We start from the raw sequence: 20,526 nt of genomic DNA, 5'->3' as shown, positions 1-20,526 counted from the left end.
AGATTAAAAAGTTCATAAATTTTCATATTATTTTGAAGAGCAATAAAACTTTTGATATAAAACTATTGTAAAATAAAAAAGGAGCAAAACATGTAAATGAAAAAAACAGAGAGGATAATCACTATCAAAACAAGCAAAAAAAAATTGTAGAGTTTTTTCAACTAAAATTAAAAAAAAAGAAAATAATAAAATATGTAATGAATAAGTGAGGAAGAGGGCCTCTCCGTAGCAAAAAAAAAAAAAAAAGGGCCTCCGTTCAAACAAGTGTCAAAGCCCAAATCTTTAGAAAAAAACACAAAACAACATAGTGAGTGTTACTTGATCAGTAGGGGCACATTCTTTAAAATTAGGGAAAATAATAGTGTTTTGGGCAAAAGTATAATAGTTTTTTTCTCTTCAGTGGGGGCACGTGCCCCCACTGGGCACAAGGTGGATCCGTGCCTAATTCCTTGTTTTGATATTTTTTACGGTGTTATAGGCATTATACACATGATGCTCTCCATTATTAGTGATTTAAAGATTTAGAGTTTGTTCATTTGTATTTTTTAAATTAAGGTGACAAGTTCAGATCTTAATTTAAGTTAAAATATATTTAAGTATGATTTGAATTATAATTTTAATTTAAATTTGTATTTAAATGTACACATTTTAATTCCTTAACAATACTCAACTTCCCCTTCAAAAGAAAGAAATGATTACTCAACTTCTTTCACAGGGAAAAAAAAAAAAAAAGGAAGTTACGCTCAACTCCGTTCAGTACCTTATCCCCATAATTGAGCAAATTTACACACAATTGCTTCAGCAAGAAGGGCATGTATTAAATCGAAACAATACCCCACATATTTGACATTTAACAGCACAGGCTCTAACCTAAATTGCTTTTCCATTGCTGATGATGAGAACTGAAAACGATCGTTTGGTGGCCCTTCACAATCCAAAGAAGAATACCATAAAATATAGTTAGCGTGATATTATTTAATACTTACTGACTTCAACTCACTCAACAATATCCAGCGACGGCGTCTCCGCCATGCACCGAACCAGCAAAATGGAAGTACAAATATCAGGATCTCAAGCCCTTGCATACAAGAACCTTCAAGATAACCTCCAATTCAACGAGCATGAATCCATATGATCAAAACAGAAAGCTACGAATTCCCATCGCAAAATTGAATTCAAACATCATTGTCTTCTTAATCACAACATAAGAAACAATTACAAACACTCAACTTTTTAGACCCTAACAAACAAAGAACAATTTTTCTTTTTTTTGCTCAATGAAAACCCAAAATCACAACGTAGCGAAATAATCTTTTACCACACAACCTGAGTGAAAAACTTTCGGACAAAAAGAAAAATTAGATAAAAAATACAAAGCATCACGTTATAAAACCCAAAAAAAAAATCAGAGGGCACGATTGGACTCTTATCTCCTTCATTGCCACTCCTAAATCGTCCTCGTCCTCCAACGTACCTCGCTGTTTCCAACAATGGCGGTGCAGCCACGCTTTACCAAATTGCTCCGACTTGTCTCATAAACCCGCTCATCCGCCCGCCCTTGGCGATGTTCGTGAGGTTGTCGACTGAGGCCGAGCTTGAGGAAAGTGCAATCATGAGTGGCGAACCAGGTGGGAGAGGCGAGGTTTCTGGGTTCGTCGTCGCCGTTGGAGCTGTTGTCTGCGACTGAGGTGTGCAGGCGTTGAGGGGGATAAGAAGGATGTTCTTAGAGAGATGGAGATTGTGGAAGGAACCCAGAAGTTTCTGGGTTTTTTATTTTTTTTATCCTATTAATTCAATTTTGATTTAGACCTGTTTATTTCATTGAATTAAATTTAAAATTTAAAATTTATTATAATAAAAAATTTTAAAAAATAATTATATTTAATTTTTTTATTATAGTAAAATTTTTTTACATAAAATCACATCTCAATTAAAATTAAGGACTTTTTCATTTATAATTTTTTAATTAAAATAATTTGAGTTTAAATCTCAATTTAAGTTAAAATATATTTGAATATAATTTAAATTGAGATTCTAATTTGAATTTGTATTTAGTTGTGCATATTTTGAATTATGGTTTGAATAGAAAATCTATTTAAATTTTGTATTTACGTAAGTCAAAACTTGAATTTATATTTAAATAATATTTTAATAAAAATTCAATGGTGATGAAAAATATTAATAGAGTATATGAGTGAAATTTTATTCATCTTTTCATTGTGAACATATTGAAAAAACATCTCAATCAGAATTAAAACGAAAAAATTATAACGTTTTTAAGAATAGAAAAAACATTATTCATTAACTTAAGTTTGAGTTTAAAAACTTAAATTAAAAGAGAAACTTAAAATCAAATTTTAACCTCAAACTCAAGTTAAAACTCATTTTACACCAAAAAAAAAAAAAAAAAAAAAAAACTTAAATAAAATTATAACTTGAGTTCAAATTTTTTTTGAATTTTAATGTAAATGAACAAGCCGTAAATCTGTTTAAAATTTAACAACTATAGATTTTAAAGTTCGAGAAGTCATTTATAAAAATTTTTTAATTTGCCAAACACAAAATTCAGTAAGATCCCATGCTAAAAAGTTAAATTAAGGCGTAAAATTCTTTACAAAAGCACGTCTCTTCAGAGGCAAAGACAACAAATTGTCAGGCAATTTTCAAGTCATAGCTTTACTCATAAAATTCCACTATCAATCTAAACATGTCATAAGCCCACAAGACCTTTCTCTATAATTGGAAGATGCACCTAATTAGCTGACTAATTTCCGGTAAGAAAGGCTATAGGAAACTATTGCGAAGTATACCATGATTAAAATTAGAGCAAAAATTTGAGAATGGGGCTTCGACATATTCACGTGCTATTTAATATCTATTATCACAAGTAATCGCATATGCTAGATTTTGCTATTGATTAATAAAATATTATTTTAAAGTTTTTTGCCTGAAAAATATTATTTTTGATTTAATCATATACTTTTGGATTATTTTAAGAATTACTATTACTGATATCCCTAAACTTTAAAGTCATTTTCAATTTAACTTTCAAACTTTAAAAACTCACTTTACTCTAAATTTTAAATTATTCTCACTTAATACTTTCTGTTATAATTTATATTAAAATTAAATATAGAAAAAGACAAGTGTAGTCATATAGTTTTTTTGCTTGCACTATGTTACAACTTTCAAAACTTAACATTAACAATTGTGACAAATAATAGACATCATTTGTAATAGCATTATCCATTAGAGCGCCAACAAAACAAAACACAAGAAAAGAAATGCTCTATTTTCTTGCTTTTAAGAAATCTTAACAAATACTTCTTAAAAATACATAGATCTTGATTTTTATCCTACTCCTTAACAATACAAAAATCTTAATTTTTACCTCTTACACTTGATTAATACCATTTTCAATCAAATAACTATATAAAAAAAATATTAATCAAGAATAAAAAGGTAAAAATAAAATCCAAATACATGCCTTTTAAAAGTAAGCTCAACAATCTTCTCTTTTTGTTCTTTATTTTTTTTTCCTTATTTTTTTCACTTTTCTGCTATTGGCCTGCTTTTTTTTTTTTTTTTTTTTTTCCTTTCTTTCTTTCATCCTCGAAGAAAGCATGTAAACTGAAATTAATATATCAACTTCTTGATTTTTTTTTCCTGTAGTTTCTCCTTTTTTCGTAATCAGATTGAAAAATAAACATTATGATACAAATTTAACAGCTAAAAAATAAAAGACTACAAATAGTCCATTTTCACACCACCTGAGAAAATCCTTATATTATATATATAGAGAGAGAGAGAGAGAGAGAGAGAGAGAGAGAGAGAGAGAGAGAGAGAGAGAGAGAGAGAATTTTTGTAACCATGAGAATAAAGGACTAAACACAGGTATACATCATCACTTTGTATACCTGTGTTTGACTTTGACAGATAAAAGGACGCGAAAAAAACAAGGAAAAAACAAAGAAAGAAAATCGCAGAAATAGGGAAAAAACTTGAAGAAAGATGGGAAAAAGAAAAAGGAAAAAAAAAAAAACATATTATTGATTTCAGTTTGTAAAGCACGTGTTCAACGTGCATAAAGACAAAAAAAAAAAAAAACAACGAAAAATTATGGGGAAAAGAATTAGACATTGTCATATATTAACTTCAGCTTTAGAACACGTGTTTGCCATGTCTTTGACACAGTAAAAGAAAGAACAAAAAAACAGGCTGGCTAAAACGAGACTAAAAAATAAAAGAAAATAAAAGCAAGTCAACCACCACCTGCCTGCTATATAATAACTAATTGATAAATAATAGATATTAACCAAAATTAGTCCTTACAATTGAAGTCTCCGTATATATACACAAACATAACGACTAAAATGGAACAATAACATTAACAGATTTACTGTAGAAAAGAAAAAACGACCGATTAACATATACGCAGAAGTTTTGTGACCAAAAATCTTCCTAAACCATCTGTTTCTAGAGCTTAGTACGTTAAACCTCTTATATATATACACATATATCCGCGAACAAAACAAACGTTCTAAAACACCAATTTAGAATGCACAGTAATATGAGAAAGACGCAAGTGTTTATTTTTTACCCCCCCCCCCCCCCCCCCCCAAAAAAAAAAAAAAAAAACATTTTCCTTCATGAAAACTTTTGTGAAATTTTCTCACATAAAGCTAAAAAAACCTATGGCCAAAAAGCTCGTGAATCAGTAAACAGCAACAAGAAATATAAAAGACAGAATAGGAGACCGGTTGAATTAGAAATTAACTACCATCATTCCGTGATAAACTAAGCAAGTCCTTGCGTAAAACTGAATGAGGCACTCGAGAGGAAAGACCAATATGACACCAAGAAACCAAAACTACACGCACAATAAAATTGACAAGTAAACTCAATTTACTAAACGGTCAGTGGCATTGATTGAAAATGCCATATGAAACAATGGTTGATGCTAAAACTTAACTGAGACTGTAAATAGGTCCTGCAACTAAAAAGAAAACCTTCTCAATTCTAAAAGACTAACCCACCAATTCACCTATGTCCATCAGCAGTCAAAGTGTGCAAGACCCGTTTTACCCCAACCCTAGTATTACACGCAAAAATACGATTCTGGGAATCCCACATTCGTTGCCTGTGAAGTACTAAAGTTCGCTACCCATAACATAGTACAAGCAACGACGTGCTGTAAAACACCATCAATGAAATCAAACTCAGATTTCATGTTATTTCTTTTCTACTTGTCAATCTATCTCAAATACCAAACTTCCTTTTAATTCTACGTACTAATTAAGAACCAAAAAGCCTATATCTACAACCCGGCAGCTCACAAGTGATCTCATACTAGGTAGATCAATAAAATCCTATTCCTTCAACATTTACATAGACTGCACACGAGATTAACGTAGTGTTTAGACATGCTAAAGATGCAGTGTATGGAACTCATAACTCTTGCATAACTTGGGATTATTAGACATTACAAGAAACGTAATATCATAAAATAGAAACCAGAGTATTACCAAGAGGCAGAGATATATAATCAAGGTTTGCACATACTTACAATTGTTGCACGCGCATAGGGGGCCATAACCTGAGAAGAGAGAAAGTCATGTTAAAATATTTTCTTTTCAATAACAATTCACCACATTTCAAGAAAGCAGCATGCAGAAACTAAAATAACTCACCAAGGGGGACATCAATGCAGCAGCTGCACCCTCCAATGCACGTGCCTCCAAGATGACCAGACCATGGATCAGATGTAACGCAATTTCATTAGGATGTGCATATAGGAAAAGACAAGCAGCAAAAAAGGGAAAATATAATAATACAGACTCAGCCACTAGCGTTCACTCACATAACTCCGCTAGAAGTTACATCTAGGTATATAGATGACAGGGCACTAAAAATAAGAGATAGACAGTGACAAGAGAAGGGAAAAAAAAGATACAATGTATCTGTAAGGTAGCTACTCACAAAGCATATTCAAGGATACAGATGCAAGTATTTACTAAGAAGACACCTAACGTAACGTCTATTAAAGGCAAGGAATATTTAAGCAACTTCCAGAGAAGCAAACCATCAAATAACACATCAAAAGAACACAGAAAAATATCTATGGGTATTGACTCTATGGATTCAACTAGAGCAGATTTTCGATGAACCCAGCAAGGTTGCTAGAACAATACAAACACAGTGTAAAACTCATAATAGCTACTTTCAATGTTCACAAAATATCTCCCAATAAACAAACCAAGGTACCTTCTCCTGGGTGCCTTTTAAAGCATCTAAGCACTGTAGGTTCCCTCAAAGCAGTGGAAGAAATCCTGAAGGAAAGAATGAATTAGATTTCCCATAACCCAAATTAATCAAAAGGAAAAAGAAAAAGAAAAAGAAAAAAAAAGAAAGAAACGGACAGCAATGTGAACTGAAGGATGGTATGGCAAACCTTCTACCCAGTACAATATAGTGTCCAAATACCAGAAAACAACAATGCAAAAATGAAATTTGACAATACAAAGCATATTCTATTAAAAAAAAAAAAAAAAAGTTAAAAAGCAAAAATGAAGAGTGCAGAAGGAAAAAGGTCCACCGTTTCATCTTGAATAAAAATTAACCAGCTCAAGGGAATTAATATATTGAATTAGGTTCAACGTTAAAACTACATATATAATTATGAAAGACATTCTTAGGACGCAATGAATTTTCGCATCAGGTAATCATGAATGGGGTTACAAGGGAAAAGAAACGCCTTCGGCTAGTTGTCTTACTATAGAAACAGTACACTCCACTGAAAGAAACCCGCCACATGAGTACTCCTGAACCAAACATCACCCCTTTTGAGTTTTGACTTCAGCAATACCAAACTGTGTCAAAAGCTCTCCACTCCGGCCATCACAGAGAAGAGACAATGCCCAAGGATTAGAAACTGAGCATGATTTATGTTATAATCTACAAAAATCTAGCTGAACAGGAATTCTGGAGTCTGAAATCAGCAACAGGGTTCACTTGCCAGTGATGAATGGATGGCTCAATGCCTGAGATACTGTCAACCTCTTATCTGGATCCAAAACAAACATTTTATCTAGAAGATCTTTGAAATCGGCCAACATCTTTGGATCCTCACCCGGAGAACCCACAATAATTGATCCAATATCTTTTGGTCTTATGTTGAGGATTAACCGCTTGATCGCCTGCAAAGGTAAAATCAAATCTTGATTAAAATAAACATCAACTACGAGGTCCAACTTTTGCAGCCTATGTTCCAAGCCAAAAATTTTTAAAAACAAAAAAAACAAAAAACAAAAAAATAAAACAAAACAAAAAACAAAAAGGTAAATAACTTAATACAATTCAAGACAACAAACCAACAAACACCTTTTTTGTGACAGGATCCTCTTCAGTAGCATGAAAGTTCAGATCTTGGTCAAAATGTTCGTATGTAAAAGCTCCCTGCAAAAGGAAAAGCCAGAAAAACAAGCAAGTTTTAATCCATGCTTGGAAAGCCACAAATAGCCTAGTCCATTTCGTCTAGGTGTCTCTAACTTGGCAAAAGAAACCATTATGAACTTTGGAAATAACCATACACGCACACACATTAGAAAATAAACCTAAAAACAAAAAAAACACTTGAATTTTCTTCAATCAAAGTGAGAGCATTTAAATATAACACAACAAAAAGTCTATGATATCTAAATTTGAAAACTAAAAATACTGACCTTCCGTAGCATCTTTTTCGGAAAAGGGCCCTTGAGTTCCATGTGAAGTCGTAGCATGTCATTATTTGTAGCGCCTGGAAAAAGAACCTTTCCTGTATATAGCTCATATAAGCAGCAGCCGACAGACCAAATATCCAGTGGATAATCATAGGTCAGGCCAAGAACTGCAATTAAAAAAACAAAAAAAAAACAAAAACAAAAAACAAAAAACAAAATAAAGACTAATTAAAATTTCAGATGTAACTTAGAATATAATCAAATAAACAAATTTAAGAAGGGAAACATTTGAACAATCACAAACAACAGCTCAAGAGTCTAACTTACTAATTTCTGGAGCACGATAAAAGCGGCTAACAAGGTATGGTGTAATCTCATTTTTACCGGCAAACATGGCATTACCAAAATCACAAAGTTTCAGCACATTCTTTGCTTCATTTACCTGGAAAATAAACAAAGAAATTAAATAAAGATGAAAGACCAAAACTGTAGAAAAACCGAAACTGTGTATAGGAAAGAATCCATGTATAGCTGTAATTGTATCATTAGCTAGGTGTCAAATCTGTATATTTAGGAAAGTATTGTTAGCAGTTATTTGCTTCCTAGAATTAGTGATATTGTTTCCTATTTTAGTTAGGCTGTAATTGTATAAAAGTCTACTCAATGAATGAAATCAATTATTCCCCAATATTCTTTTTTCTGAGTTGGTATCAGAGCCTGTTTTTTGGGCTTGCCAGAAATCATCCTCCTTCCTCCTTCGTTCTCTGCTACCCTCAATTCACCATGTTTGATGTGTCGACTGAGTCCGAGTCCACTACCATTCCAAAAACTTCTACCTCCCCAAAAACAGCCGATCCTATCAAGACGAGCACAGACTCCCACTCTATTCAAATTACAACCATTCGTTTGAATGGTTGTAATTTCTTGCACTGGTCACAAGCCGTTCGGATGTAACATTAGAGGACGTGGAATGATCGGATATCTGACAGGTGAAACGAAGGCTCCACCATAGACGGATCCAACCCATGCTACATGGGATGCTCAAAATTCCATGGTTATGACATGGCTCATGAATTCTATGGAAGAGGATATTAGCTCTAACTATATGTGCTATTCAATGGCAAAAGAGCTGTGGGAAAATGTGAATTAGATGTACTCTGATTTGGGGAATCAATCACATATATTTGAATTGACTCTCAAAATTGGCGAGATGCGGCATGGAGAGGATAATATTACCAAGATCTTTTCAACACTAATGAGTGGAAATCACCAGAAGATGCACGCCACCACAAGAAAGTTGTGGAAGATGGCCGTATCTTCAAGTTTTTGGCAGGACTCAACGTTGAGTTTGATGAAGTCAGGGGGAGAATCATTGGGAGGCAGCCTCTCCCTTCGATCGGAGAAGTATTTTCAGAAGTAAGGAGAGAAGAAAGTCGGAGGAATGTTATGTTGGGCAAGAAAGGACCTAGGACTGCTGCAGAAGGCTCGGCTTTGGTAACCACTGGATCAACATCGTCCAAGACTCCTGTGTATTAGCAAAAATCTGGTGAGAAACCATGTGTGGTGTGACTACTGCAACAAACCACGCCACACTCGTGAAAATTGCTAGAGACTGCATGGGAAACTTGCGAACTGGAAGAGCAAGGTAGGAGAGAAAACTAGATGCTTCCCCACTGCTAATGAGGCCGAAGCCAACCCTTTCACCAAAGAGCAAATGGAGCATCTTCTTACACTGCTAAAATCTGGTTCGTCGTCATCTGATCCTCCTAATGCTTCTGTGGCACACACAGGTAATGAATCAAAAGCTCTATCTTGTTGCATTAATTCTTCTGCTCCATGGATAATAGATTCAGGAGCTTCCGATCATATGACCAATTCCTTTAAATTATTTCAATCATATACACCATGTCCTGGAAACAAAAAGAATAAGATTGCAGATGGTAGCTTTTCCCCTATCGCAGGAAAAGGTTTGATACAAATTTCAGAAAGAATAAATCTGAAATCTTTTCTCCATGCCCCTAAACTTGCTTGCAACCTTTTGTCTGTTAGCAAACTTTCCAAAGACTCTAATTGTTTTGTTACCTTCCTTGAATCTCATTTTGTTTTTCAGGACAGGAACTCGGGGATGACGATTGGCAATGCTAGAATGATCAATGGTCTTCATTATTTTGAGGATAATTTACCTAGTTCTAAAATTGCTCAAGTGCTTAGTAGTATCAGTTCTATGTCTGCTTATGATCAAATAATGGTTTGGCATTACAGATTGGGCCATCCTAGTTTTATCTATCTAAAACGTTTGTTTCCATCAATATTTAAGAATATTGACCCCTTAATATTTAAATGTGAAAGTTGTTTACTTGCAAAAAGCCAACGGAAAAGTTATATTCCAAAACCATATCAACCTTCAAAGCGCTTTATCTTTTCCACAGTGATGTTTGGGACCTTCAAGAGTAACCACGGTTTCAGGTAAAAAATGGTTTGTAACCTTTATAGACGACCATACTCGTCTTTGTTGGATCTATTTGATGCGTGAGAAATCTGAAGTTGAAAAAATATTTAAAGATTTTTACAATATGATAGAAAATCAATTTCAAGCAAAGATAAGCATTTTAAGATCAGATAATAGAACAGAGTACTACAATAAAGTTTTAGAAACTTTTTTAGAAGGAAAAGGAATTTTACATCAATCTTCATGTCCAGATACTCCTGAACAAAATGGAATGGCCGAGCGAAAGAACAAACATCTTTTAGAAGTAGCTCGAGCTATGATGTTTTACATGCACTTGCCAAAATATTTGTGGGGGGATGCTATTTTAATTGCATCATATTTGATTAACAGGATGCCTACTAGGGTCTTGCAGTATATCACTACATTGGATTGCTTGAAATAAATTTTTCAAGAATCCCGAATAAACTCATATCTGCCATTAAAAATCTTTGGCTGCACCGCATATGTGCACAAAATGTATTTTTCTAGGATATGTTCCAAATCAAAAGGGCTACAAATTTTTCAACCCATTGACTAAGAAATTTCATATTACCATGAATGCAACTTTTTTGGAAAATTTCCCTTTCTTCCACAAAAATTTAATTCAAGGGGAGAAGCTAGGAGAATCAAATTTTTGGGAAACAGAACCTTTACCACAAATAGTTTTTTATCCTATTAAAGCAAAATCTACTGAAATAGATAAGGAAACTAGGATCACTCAATCTGAAAACACTGAATTTGCATTTGACATTGGTCTATCATATATGGAAATACTACAAATGGGAAAAAATCGATCTAATCTTGAGCCTGTGGTTTATTCTAGGAAAAATATCCCTGAAAGAGGTAAAGATTCTTTGTTTCGCTCAGCACGCGACCATGAGGAATTCCCGAGTGAAGTCCATCCAAACGCATCCGGTAATTCAGATACTATTAATTCTCCACCTTCCTTATCTTGTATTCCAAATTCTAGTGAAACAGTTCCTCCTGAATCTAGTACGAACCCCGTACCTGTTGTTCCTATCCAAGAAACATACCTTAATCTTCCCATTGCCTTCAGAAAAGGAACCCGAACTTGCACTAGACATCCTATTGCCAAGTACATCTCCTATGACAACCTTTATGCCAAGTATAGAGCTTTTACTACAAAGATTTCAAAACTTGTTGTGCCTAGAAATATAAGGAGGCATTAGATGAACCGAATTGGAGATCAGCCGTGCTTGAAGAGATGGAAGTGTTAAGGAAGAATGGTACGTGGGAGGTGGTTGAGTTACCTAGTGACAAGAAGGTTGTGGGGTGCAAATGGGTGTTCACAGAAAAAAGTAAAGCTGATGGTAGTATAGATTACCAAGAAACTTTTGCCCCATGTTGCGAAGATAAATACAATACGGGTCTTATTGACTCTTGCTATGAATTCTAATTGGCCTCTGTTTCAACTTGATGTAAAAAATGCTTTTCTCAATGGTGACCTAGAAGAAGTGTTTATGAACCTACCACCGGACTTTACGAAAGAACTTGGGGTTGGAAAAAGTCTACAGACTAAAAAAATCCATGTATGGACTCAAGCAGTCACCTAGGGCATGGTTTGATTGTTTTGGCAAGGTAGTGAGGAGGTACGGATTTATACAGAATCAAACAGATCACACCATGTTTTACAAGCATTCAAGAGAAGGTAAAGTTGCCATCTTAATTGTGTATGTTGATCATATTATCTTGACAGGAGATGATTGTAGTGAAATGGATAGACTAAAGAGGAGATTAGCCAAAGAATTTGAAATCAAAGACCTGGGAGTGTTAAAATACTTCCTTAGAATGGAGTTTGCAAGGTCTAAGGAAGGAATTATTGTAAATCAACGTAAGTATGTACTTGATTTACTTGAAGAAACAGGTATGTTGGGTTGTAAACCGGCAGAAACTCCCATGGAACCAATTGTAAAGTTGCAACCAGCCAATGCTGAAGATGAAAAGGATAAGGAGCGATATCAAAGACTTATTGGCAAACTTATTTATCTGTCACACACGTGTCCAGACATAGCCTTCTCAGTAAGTGCGGTTAGCCAGTTTATGCACTCACCTGGCCCTGAGCATTTTGAAGCCGTTTACAGGATTCTAAGATATTTAAAGGGGACACTAGGCAAAGGGCTTCTCTTTAAATCCCGAGGACACCTTCAGATTGAGGCTTACACCGATGCAGATTGGGCTGGGAGTATAGCTGATAGGAGATCAACTTCTGGATACTGTACTTATGTTGGTGGTAACTTAGTAACTTGGCATAGTAAGAAGCATAATATAGTTGCAAGGAGTAGTGCAGAGGCTGAGTTCAGGGCAGTTGCCCTTGGTATTTGTGAAGTAATGTGGATCAAGAGAATACTGCAGGAGTTGAGAGCTTCAAAAGCTCTACCTATGAAGTTGTATTGTGACAATAAGGCTGCTATTTCTATTGCTCATAATCCAGTTCTCTATGATCGCACAAAGCACGTTGAAGTGGACAAGCACTTTATTAAAGAGAAAATAGAAGGCGGTTTGATATGCATGATCTATATTCTGACTGAAGATCAAGTAGTTGATTTGCTCACAAAGGGACTATCTAAAAAACAGTTCGATTTTTTAGTAAGCAAGCTAGCTATGAAAGATATTTTTAAACCAACTTAAGGGGGAGTGTAGAAAAACCGAAACTGTGTTTAGGAAAGAATCCATGTATAGCTGTAATTGTATCATTAGCTAGGTGTCAAATCTGTATATTTAGGAAAGTATTGTTAGCAGTTATTTGCTTCCTAGAATTAGTGATATTGTTTCCTATTTTAGTTAGGCTGTAATTGTATAAAAGTCTACTCAATGAATGAAATCAATTATTCCCCAATATTCTTTTTTCCGAGTGAAACCAAGCATGAAAGGGAAACAAAATTTTACCAGCATGTTATCGGGTTTGATATCACAATGAAGAACGCCACAATTTTTGAGATGCTTCAGCGCTATAAAAAGTTGCTTAGCATATGCTCTGACAGCAGTCAGCTTGAGACCAATATTGCGTCCAAATTTCTTTAAAACCTCACGCAGATTCATATGAAGAGATTCAAAAACTAAACAAAGATGATTCCGGTACTTAAAACTTGACAGAAACCGAACACAATGACGCTTGTTCTCTGGATCTTGACCTACTAATTTCTTCAATATGACTAGCTCAGTCATACCAGCCTTATACCTGTGCCATATATTAAACACGAGTAAGGATTTTGGGAACAAAGCATAAAATGTTAACTAATGACGTTAACAAGTAACCTTGGCCATCATGGCTCCAGAAACAAACATGTACAAGAGTAAAGAAAAGTGACATCATGATCACTTACATAGTGTCATTACTACGTATAATTTTTATTGCCACTTCTTCTGGTTCCCCATCAACGGCCTTAACATTCTTTGCACGGACTACTGTCGAAAAGACACCTTTCCCATGGGCAGCAGTAATCTCATATCGACCGTCAAGTAATTCACCAAATCTGTAGCCTGCATATGAAACAAAATTTACATGAGAAAAGGGCGTACAAGAACCCAGAGAAATATTAACCAAATGGTTTTTATACATGTGACAACCAACAACTCAACTTTACTTCCAATATTCAGACTTAAATGTTGCACCTCCAGCAGTCCTACGAATATTCTAATTCTGGGGGGAACAGAAGCTGAATAATAATAGCAAGAAAAGCGGCACAAAACAAAAATATGCAGGTTCTTGCACCTAGAATGTAATATTTAATATCAAGTTGGCCATATTGTAACTAACTGCTAACATGACAGCACAGAACAAAAAATGCTAAAAGCGTAAACAATATTGAGCAAGTTCAAATACTCCTTTTTTCTATTTCCTCAAGCAATTAATAATGGGAAACAAATTTGTAATGAGGGACTGTTTCATGGTTCAATCTGCTCTATATGAACATAAAGAGTATAAGAATTCCAGAAAGGATGGAAATGTATACAAATATCCAGGAGCATATAGAATGACGAGTCAGGACATATAAATACTTAACAATCATCGGAAACAAGGCTAAGCAAGCATCCACAAATAGGATAAACAAAATAAGAAACATTTTCTGACTATAATCGAATACTTACTATAGTAACCCTCAGCATCATCCCAATTATCATGAAGAGCACTCCTTTCAATCCGTACACCATCACCTTTTCCCTGAAAAGAGAGTGCGTGAGCAAAATCTTTAGTGAAGCTATCCATAATATAATTGATAATCATCTTAGGGTGTGTTTGGTTGAAGTGATGGAATACTAATGGAAAATGGTAGTATGAACGGAATTTAAATACTTTTACTAGAAAGGAATAAAACTTGCTTTATTTTGCAAAAACTACCCTTATTCTAATGAATCAATTGACATATAAGATAACAGATTGACATATAAGAATGGAATAAAACTTGCTGATATTTTGCAAAACTACCCTTATTCTAAATATATAATGAATCAATTGACAGATAAGATAACAGATTTCATCTCAATCTAAAAAATGTAATTAATATACAACAATAATGAACTCAATTAACAATTAAGGGTGCATTTACTTCAAGAGTTCTGTATGGTTCAAACTAGGGCCAGCAATATAGGTCACAACACGACGACACGACTCAAAAACGACACGATTTTTGCGGGTTAGGGTTGAGAAAAAATAGGTTCGGGTCAGAATTGAGTCGACCTGAAATTGACACGAAAAACACGAGTCAATTTCGGGTTGGACCCGCCTAACCCGAACACGACACGAAACTCGTAAAAATCTAAAAAATACATATATTTTTCATTTCATATTTTAAATTTTATTATGAACTTGTGATATCATGATAGTTACACTCAAAATCTTATACTATTATTTGTTTAATTTCAACGGATGTTATTGTAATTTAGTGTGTTATGAATTTTAAGTTATTTCTAATATGTAAAAAACTAAATAAAAGTATACAATTTTCGTGTCAATTTCGGTTCACGGGTCAATTTCGTGTCACCAGTCATTTTCGGGTCGTGTCGTGTCAACTCGTAAAGTGGTCGTGTCGTGTTGCGGTTTTTAAAAAATTTCGTGTCACGGATCATGTTCGGGTTGACTACAAATTTAAAAAAAAACCGATCAAAACATGACACGAACACAACACGTGACACGAATTGCCACCCCTAATTCAAACCATGGTTGTTGGTTCTGCTACAGTATTTTCCTCTCACACAATTTGAATTTCAAACGTCAGAATCACGAACCATGGTTTGAACCCATGAACCAAATGGACCTAGAATAATGAACTCAATGAACAATTAAGGGTTCATTTATTTCAAGAGTTTTGTATGGTTCAAACCATGGTTGTTAGTTCTGCTACAGTGTTTTCCTCTCACACAAAATTTGAATTTCAAACGTCAGAATCACGAACTATGGTTTGAACCCATGAACCAAATGGACCCTAAATCCATCAAAAGCCTAATTGTATCTACTAGCAAATACACAATTTACTCTCTAAATAACAAAATCAAGGGCAAAAGCAGAAAATTAAAAAATATAGGAACTTGTTGCAAAAAAAAATGCATAATTTATTTAGTATAGTTAGAACAATAATACCAGCCAAATGGAGCATAAATAAAGTTTGAAAAAGAGAGAGAAAACAGTGACCGGGCACGAATGTTATTTTTCACATCAAAAAAGAATTTACACGTTTTTATAACAAAGAAAACATAAATGAGGAGCTTACAGATTTACGAACACCAGTTGGGGTCTCGCCAAATATATCATCACAGAACATTCCATCTGACCTCTCACTCTGCACAAATTGGCAAATAAAAATGATGTTTAACAACAAACTGACAAATACTCAATTATCAAACTATTTACAGGCAGCAAAAAAACAGGGAACAACCTTTGGAGTACCCTCTCCAAGTCCTCTGGTGCCTAGAGTCCCACCAGAAACAGCAGCTCCATTTGGTGGAGTTGATTTTCCCACAGAAAATGATGATTCATCAGCAAAGACATCAATGCCTCCAGTCTTACTATCAACAATTTCTTGACGAGAACTGGAAGGAGCTGTTGATGGACCTGGACGATCTGTAGATTCTCAATCTGGTCAGTGTATAGAAAGTGAAACTAATCACAAAGTGGAAATGCCAAAATTGAACCAAACGATAACAATAACATTAAAATCAAGTGTCGAATAACTTCATATCATGAATGAACCATGAGCCAATGACAACCCTAAAACCATAAAGGTATTAGATTATGGAACGCCATCAACAAAGACATTTGTATGCCAAACAAAGAACGGAAAAGAAGAAAATTCTACTGAGTACGCTTTGAAAATCAACAGAGGTGTAGGCCTCAAGAAATGCCTCAAGGGGCGAGGCGCTCATCCGCAGCCTTAAGGCGTCAAGCTTTGAGGGCGGGTCAGTGAGGCTCAAGCCTCAAAGTGATGAGGAGTGCGCATAAATTCACACATCTCATGAGCTCTCTTTGTTTTACTTATATCAGATCTGGATTTAGTCCAATTTATATTGGGCTAGCGTGTAATTTTGGCCCAAAGAATTTGGCTTTTAAACAAGTCATCTAAGCCCAAATGAGACTAAACACAAAACAATAATAGCCAACAGCATATTTTCTAGTCTCTCCCTCACATATTTCTAAATATGTAGTTTTTTTTAACAATGTCAAAATACTATAAAACGCATCATTTCAAAATTTAAAAAGTATGGGGGATTAAGTTCAATATTATACTTACTTTAATCTACTTAAGTCATTCTTTGTGATGATTGTATTATTAAGAACCCAGTCATTGCTTAATCTTATGATTTCTTGCTGGGTGATAGGCAAATCATTCTCACGTATAAAAATTATTTGCTTATTTTAGGAACTGATCTAAGAGTTCAAAATGTTTATCTCATTTTGGAAGTCCTAAACTGACACTCATAGCTAGAATAAAGGATTAATAATTTATTTTGTGTATAACATGAAATGCATTTCAGATACTTAAGGAAAGAAACTAGTAGCGTTGCATATGACGTTTTAAGTTTATTATTTTATTCCGTCACTTTTGTGTCTTGTCTTTTCATGTATGCTTCTATAATAAATAAGTTTTTTATGATTATTATGACTATAAATATTTTATATTTAACCTATTTAAGAAAATATACATATTGGCATTCTTTGAGGCTCATGCCTAGCCTCACAAAGGTAAAGCACATCAAACCCCAATTGCAATTTTCAAAACCTGGCATAGATTTTACTATGACTCCTACAAAGTTAAGGCAAATGGAAAAGGCAATCTCGTTAATATATTGGTCATCAAATCACATCACTCAAAAGTCTTACACTTTAGTCCCAGAAATAACAATTCAATGCAGACCATAACCTGTCCACCATAACGTTAACTTGTGATAGACAACTTTATTTAAATAAGCACGCCCAGCAAGTAATAATATGGCTATATGACCTTTATCCACAGTCAGCCTCTAATAAGTATAGAACGCAAGTTAAGCATAGATAGGCAATTAGACAATAAGTCCCTAAAACTAATTGATACGAACCTTTGGCTGCATCCTCTAAATTAGCCCCCGTCTGACTCTGTTGCTGTAACTGCTGACTCTTGTACTTTTCTAAGATTGCTTGCCTTCTCCTTCGACTCTCCTCCTTAATTCGGTTAAGATCTTCCTCCTCTTGTTCAACAAGTTGCAATGTGTATGTCTCTTCAAAATCTTCTTGTCTGTCTTCATCCCTGCAGCCAAGAAATATAGTAAGCATCAAATTAAAGCATAAAAAGGGAAAAAGGCACTTCTGCTTGCCCAAAATTCTCATTACGATGAATAAACGCCATTTCCATTATGCCATCACTCACTACCCACCTTTTCATTATGTCATCACCCACTTCTAAAGAATTAGCTTTTGAACTCTGAACTCTTGTCGGATAAACTTTTTCGCTTCCATCTTTACTGATATCCCTTTCATCATATGTTAAGCTCCTAGAATGTCTATACCCATCTTGTCCTCTGTGGATGTCATTTTCATGTTTGTCCCTCTCCCTATCCCTTAACTTATCCCTACTCCCATCATCTCGCCTCTCCAGCTTGCGCTCCATGACTCCATCACTGTACTTGTCCCTCTCTCTCCTCCTTTCCCTATCACTATCTCTGCTTCTCTCAACAAAATTGACTCTATCCCTGCTCCTATCTCTTTCCTTCTCATATTTTCTGTCTCTATCTACCTCTCTGTCCCTACTTCTATACCTCACCCTCTCCCTTCTCCTGTCCCTATCCAATTCCCTATCCCTACTCCTTTCTCGTTCCTTCTCCCTTCTCCAGTCCCTATCTGACTCCCTATCCCGACTCCTTTCTCGCTCCTTCTGCCTTCTTCTATCCCTATCAATATCTCTGTCTCGACTCCTTGCGCGTTCTTTTTCCCTTTTCCGATCTCTGTCCCCCTCCCTCTCCCTGCTCTCTTCTCTTGTCCTAGCCTCTTTGTTGCCATGTTTGTCCTCTTCTCCGATGTATTTGCTTCTATAACCAGGACTGTGTTTCCTATCATCATCCCTCACCATATCTGTGACATCACGACCGTGAACTGTCCTATCACTGTCTGTGTCATATGTAGTCCTGCTTTTATCAGCAAGATAGCGTCTCTTTCTAGAGAAAGCCTCATCTTCCATAACACTATGTGAACGAGACCTCTCTTTTGCACGATCATACGACCTTGATCTGCTCCTATCACGTCCTCTATGATGATAGCTATTGTCCAAAGGGGAAGGTGTCACCCCCTTGTACTTTTCTCCAGTGCTCTGAGAAGATGACTTCATTTGATTTCCAACTTCATTTCCATCGACCTCCATATTTCCATCATCGTAGTAACTCCTTTTATCATTACTCCGTTTGGAAGGTGACCCAGATTCTCTCTGCCTCCTATGAGATCGGGAGTTTAAAGCCCCATTAACATTACCCACCGAACTATCTCCGTAACCTAATTCATCTTTTGCAGCCAATTTGTCATCACTTCCGTCTATTTCCAATGTTCTCAATTTTCTAACACTACTCCCCTTGGTCTCTTTTACTGGTATTGTTGCTTCAGAATAAGGAGACTCCTTACCATTACCAAGTCCCTGATAAGCAATGAAAAAAAGGGGGAAAGAAAATTAAGTGCAAATATTTGTAGTACATAAGACCAGACAACATGATAAATACATATAACCAGCTCTTACAAATTAACTGTAAGCCATCAGTCTTCACACTTTGAAACGCCTAAGAAACTTCTTTTGCAACTCACTCATGTTCGTCTAGTGTGCAAGCAAAGTATGAGACAATGATTTAACTCGGGTACTCTAACAAGCTCTCAACAAATAGAATTGATCATGCGGTCGATAAAAGAAAAGAAAAAGATATATAAACAGTATTATAAATTTCAGTTTGGTCACTGAGAAAACTAGCAAAAAAAAATCTTTTCCGAAAAAGTCACATGTCTAAAACTTAAATCTATATGCGTTATTTCGTTATAACTTTTACCAGTTTTATCAATGGCCAAACAGAAAGCGAATGGACAGTCTAGAACAAAATAAAATAAAGTAGCATTTTCGGTGAATCAGAACAGACCAGATTTCGTTTATCAGAATGATCGCGAACTCCGGAGGCCTCAATTTCACCAGACTCGGCGTCAGATTCCGATTTCTTCTTCGGAATTCCGTCAAGGCCGCCACCGAAACCCTCCTCGTCGAGGATTTCCCCTTCCTCCACATCGTCATCGGGCAGTGAATTCTGCGCCGCGTAGGGAGGAGCTGGCGGAGGAGAAGGAGCTTCAATTTCCTCATCACGCTTTCGACTGCTGTGGCGGTGATGGTGATGCCGGTGGCGATGGTGATGGCGGTGCTTGTGCCGTTTGGAGGACTTATCGGTGTCGTCGTCGGAGGGCGATCGATGGTGCTTGTGCGAGTCTTGGGCGTCGCCAGCCATGGAGTTGCGAGAGAGGAAATCTAGGGTTAGGGTTTTCTTTTTTTTATTCCCTGTTTTCGAAGGAAGGTTTGTGATAGAGGGGAGAAGATAGGAGAATCTTTGAACTCTGCAAGCCGAGGAAAATAATAGATTTTATTTTTTGACTAACTTATTTTTATTTTTTCTAAGAGTAAAGAAGGGAGTTTATCGTAATAATTCCTTCTGTGAAGAGAAAAGCTAATTAGCGAATAGCCAGTAATATTATATTATGAGAAATCTATGGTAAGGGGTATTATTAACCACGATTCGAGTTTAAAATTTAAATTTTATTATAGTAAAAAAATCTCAGAAACAGTTAGATTTAACTTTTTTATTACACTAAGG

At 35.3% G+C, this 20,526-nt stretch overlaps 1 protein-coding gene across 3 annotated transcripts; it reads right to left on the bottom strand.

Annotated features, from left to right (window-relative positions):
* Nucleotides 1-773: 773 nt before the first annotated feature.
* LOC21391234 (serine/threonine-protein kinase prpf4B) lies at nt 774-20,297 on the bottom strand. Of its 3 annotated transcripts, XM_024169733.1 has the most exons (16): nt 19,807-20,297; nt 18,073-19,319; nt 17,758-17,945; nt 16,101-16,285; nt 15,936-16,004; nt 14,317-14,389; nt 13,551-13,707; nt 13,114-13,405; nt 8,046-8,160; nt 7,722-7,885; nt 7,381-7,455; nt 6,774-7,196; nt 6,265-6,329; nt 5,691-5,735; nt 5,567-5,596; nt 774-925 (listed from the first exon to the last, which is right to left on the bottom strand). In XM_024169733.1, the coding sequence occupies exons 1-12, from the start codon at nt 20,161-20,163 to the stop codon at nt 7,008-7,010; spliced, it is 3,111 nt and encodes a 1,036-aa protein (XP_024025501.1). In that variant the 5' UTR covers nt 20,164-20,297; the 3' UTR covers nt 774-925; nt 5,567-5,596; nt 5,691-5,735; nt 6,265-6,329; nt 6,774-7,007. The 3 variants fall into 3 exon arrangements, with proteins under 3 accessions (XP_024025501.1, XP_024025500.1, XP_010102820.2); XM_024169732.1 differs by lacking the exon at nt 774-925 and having other exon boundaries at nt 4,658-5,596; XM_010104518.2 differs by lacking the exons at nt 774-925; nt 5,567-5,596; nt 5,691-5,735 and having other exon boundaries at nt 5,939-6,329.
* Nucleotides 20,298-20,526: the final 229 nt, after the last annotated feature.

This window comes from Morus notabilis, unplaced genomic scaffold (genome assembly GCF_000414095.1).
Source record: "Morus notabilis unplaced genomic scaffold, ASM41409v2 Scaffold349, whole genome shotgun sequence".
Classification (NCBI taxonomy): domain Eukaryota; kingdom Viridiplantae; phylum Streptophyta; class Magnoliopsida; order Rosales; family Moraceae; genus Morus; species Morus notabilis.
Note: the sequence above shows the minus strand (reverse complement) of the source record. Positions and strands in the feature narration are given on the sequence as shown.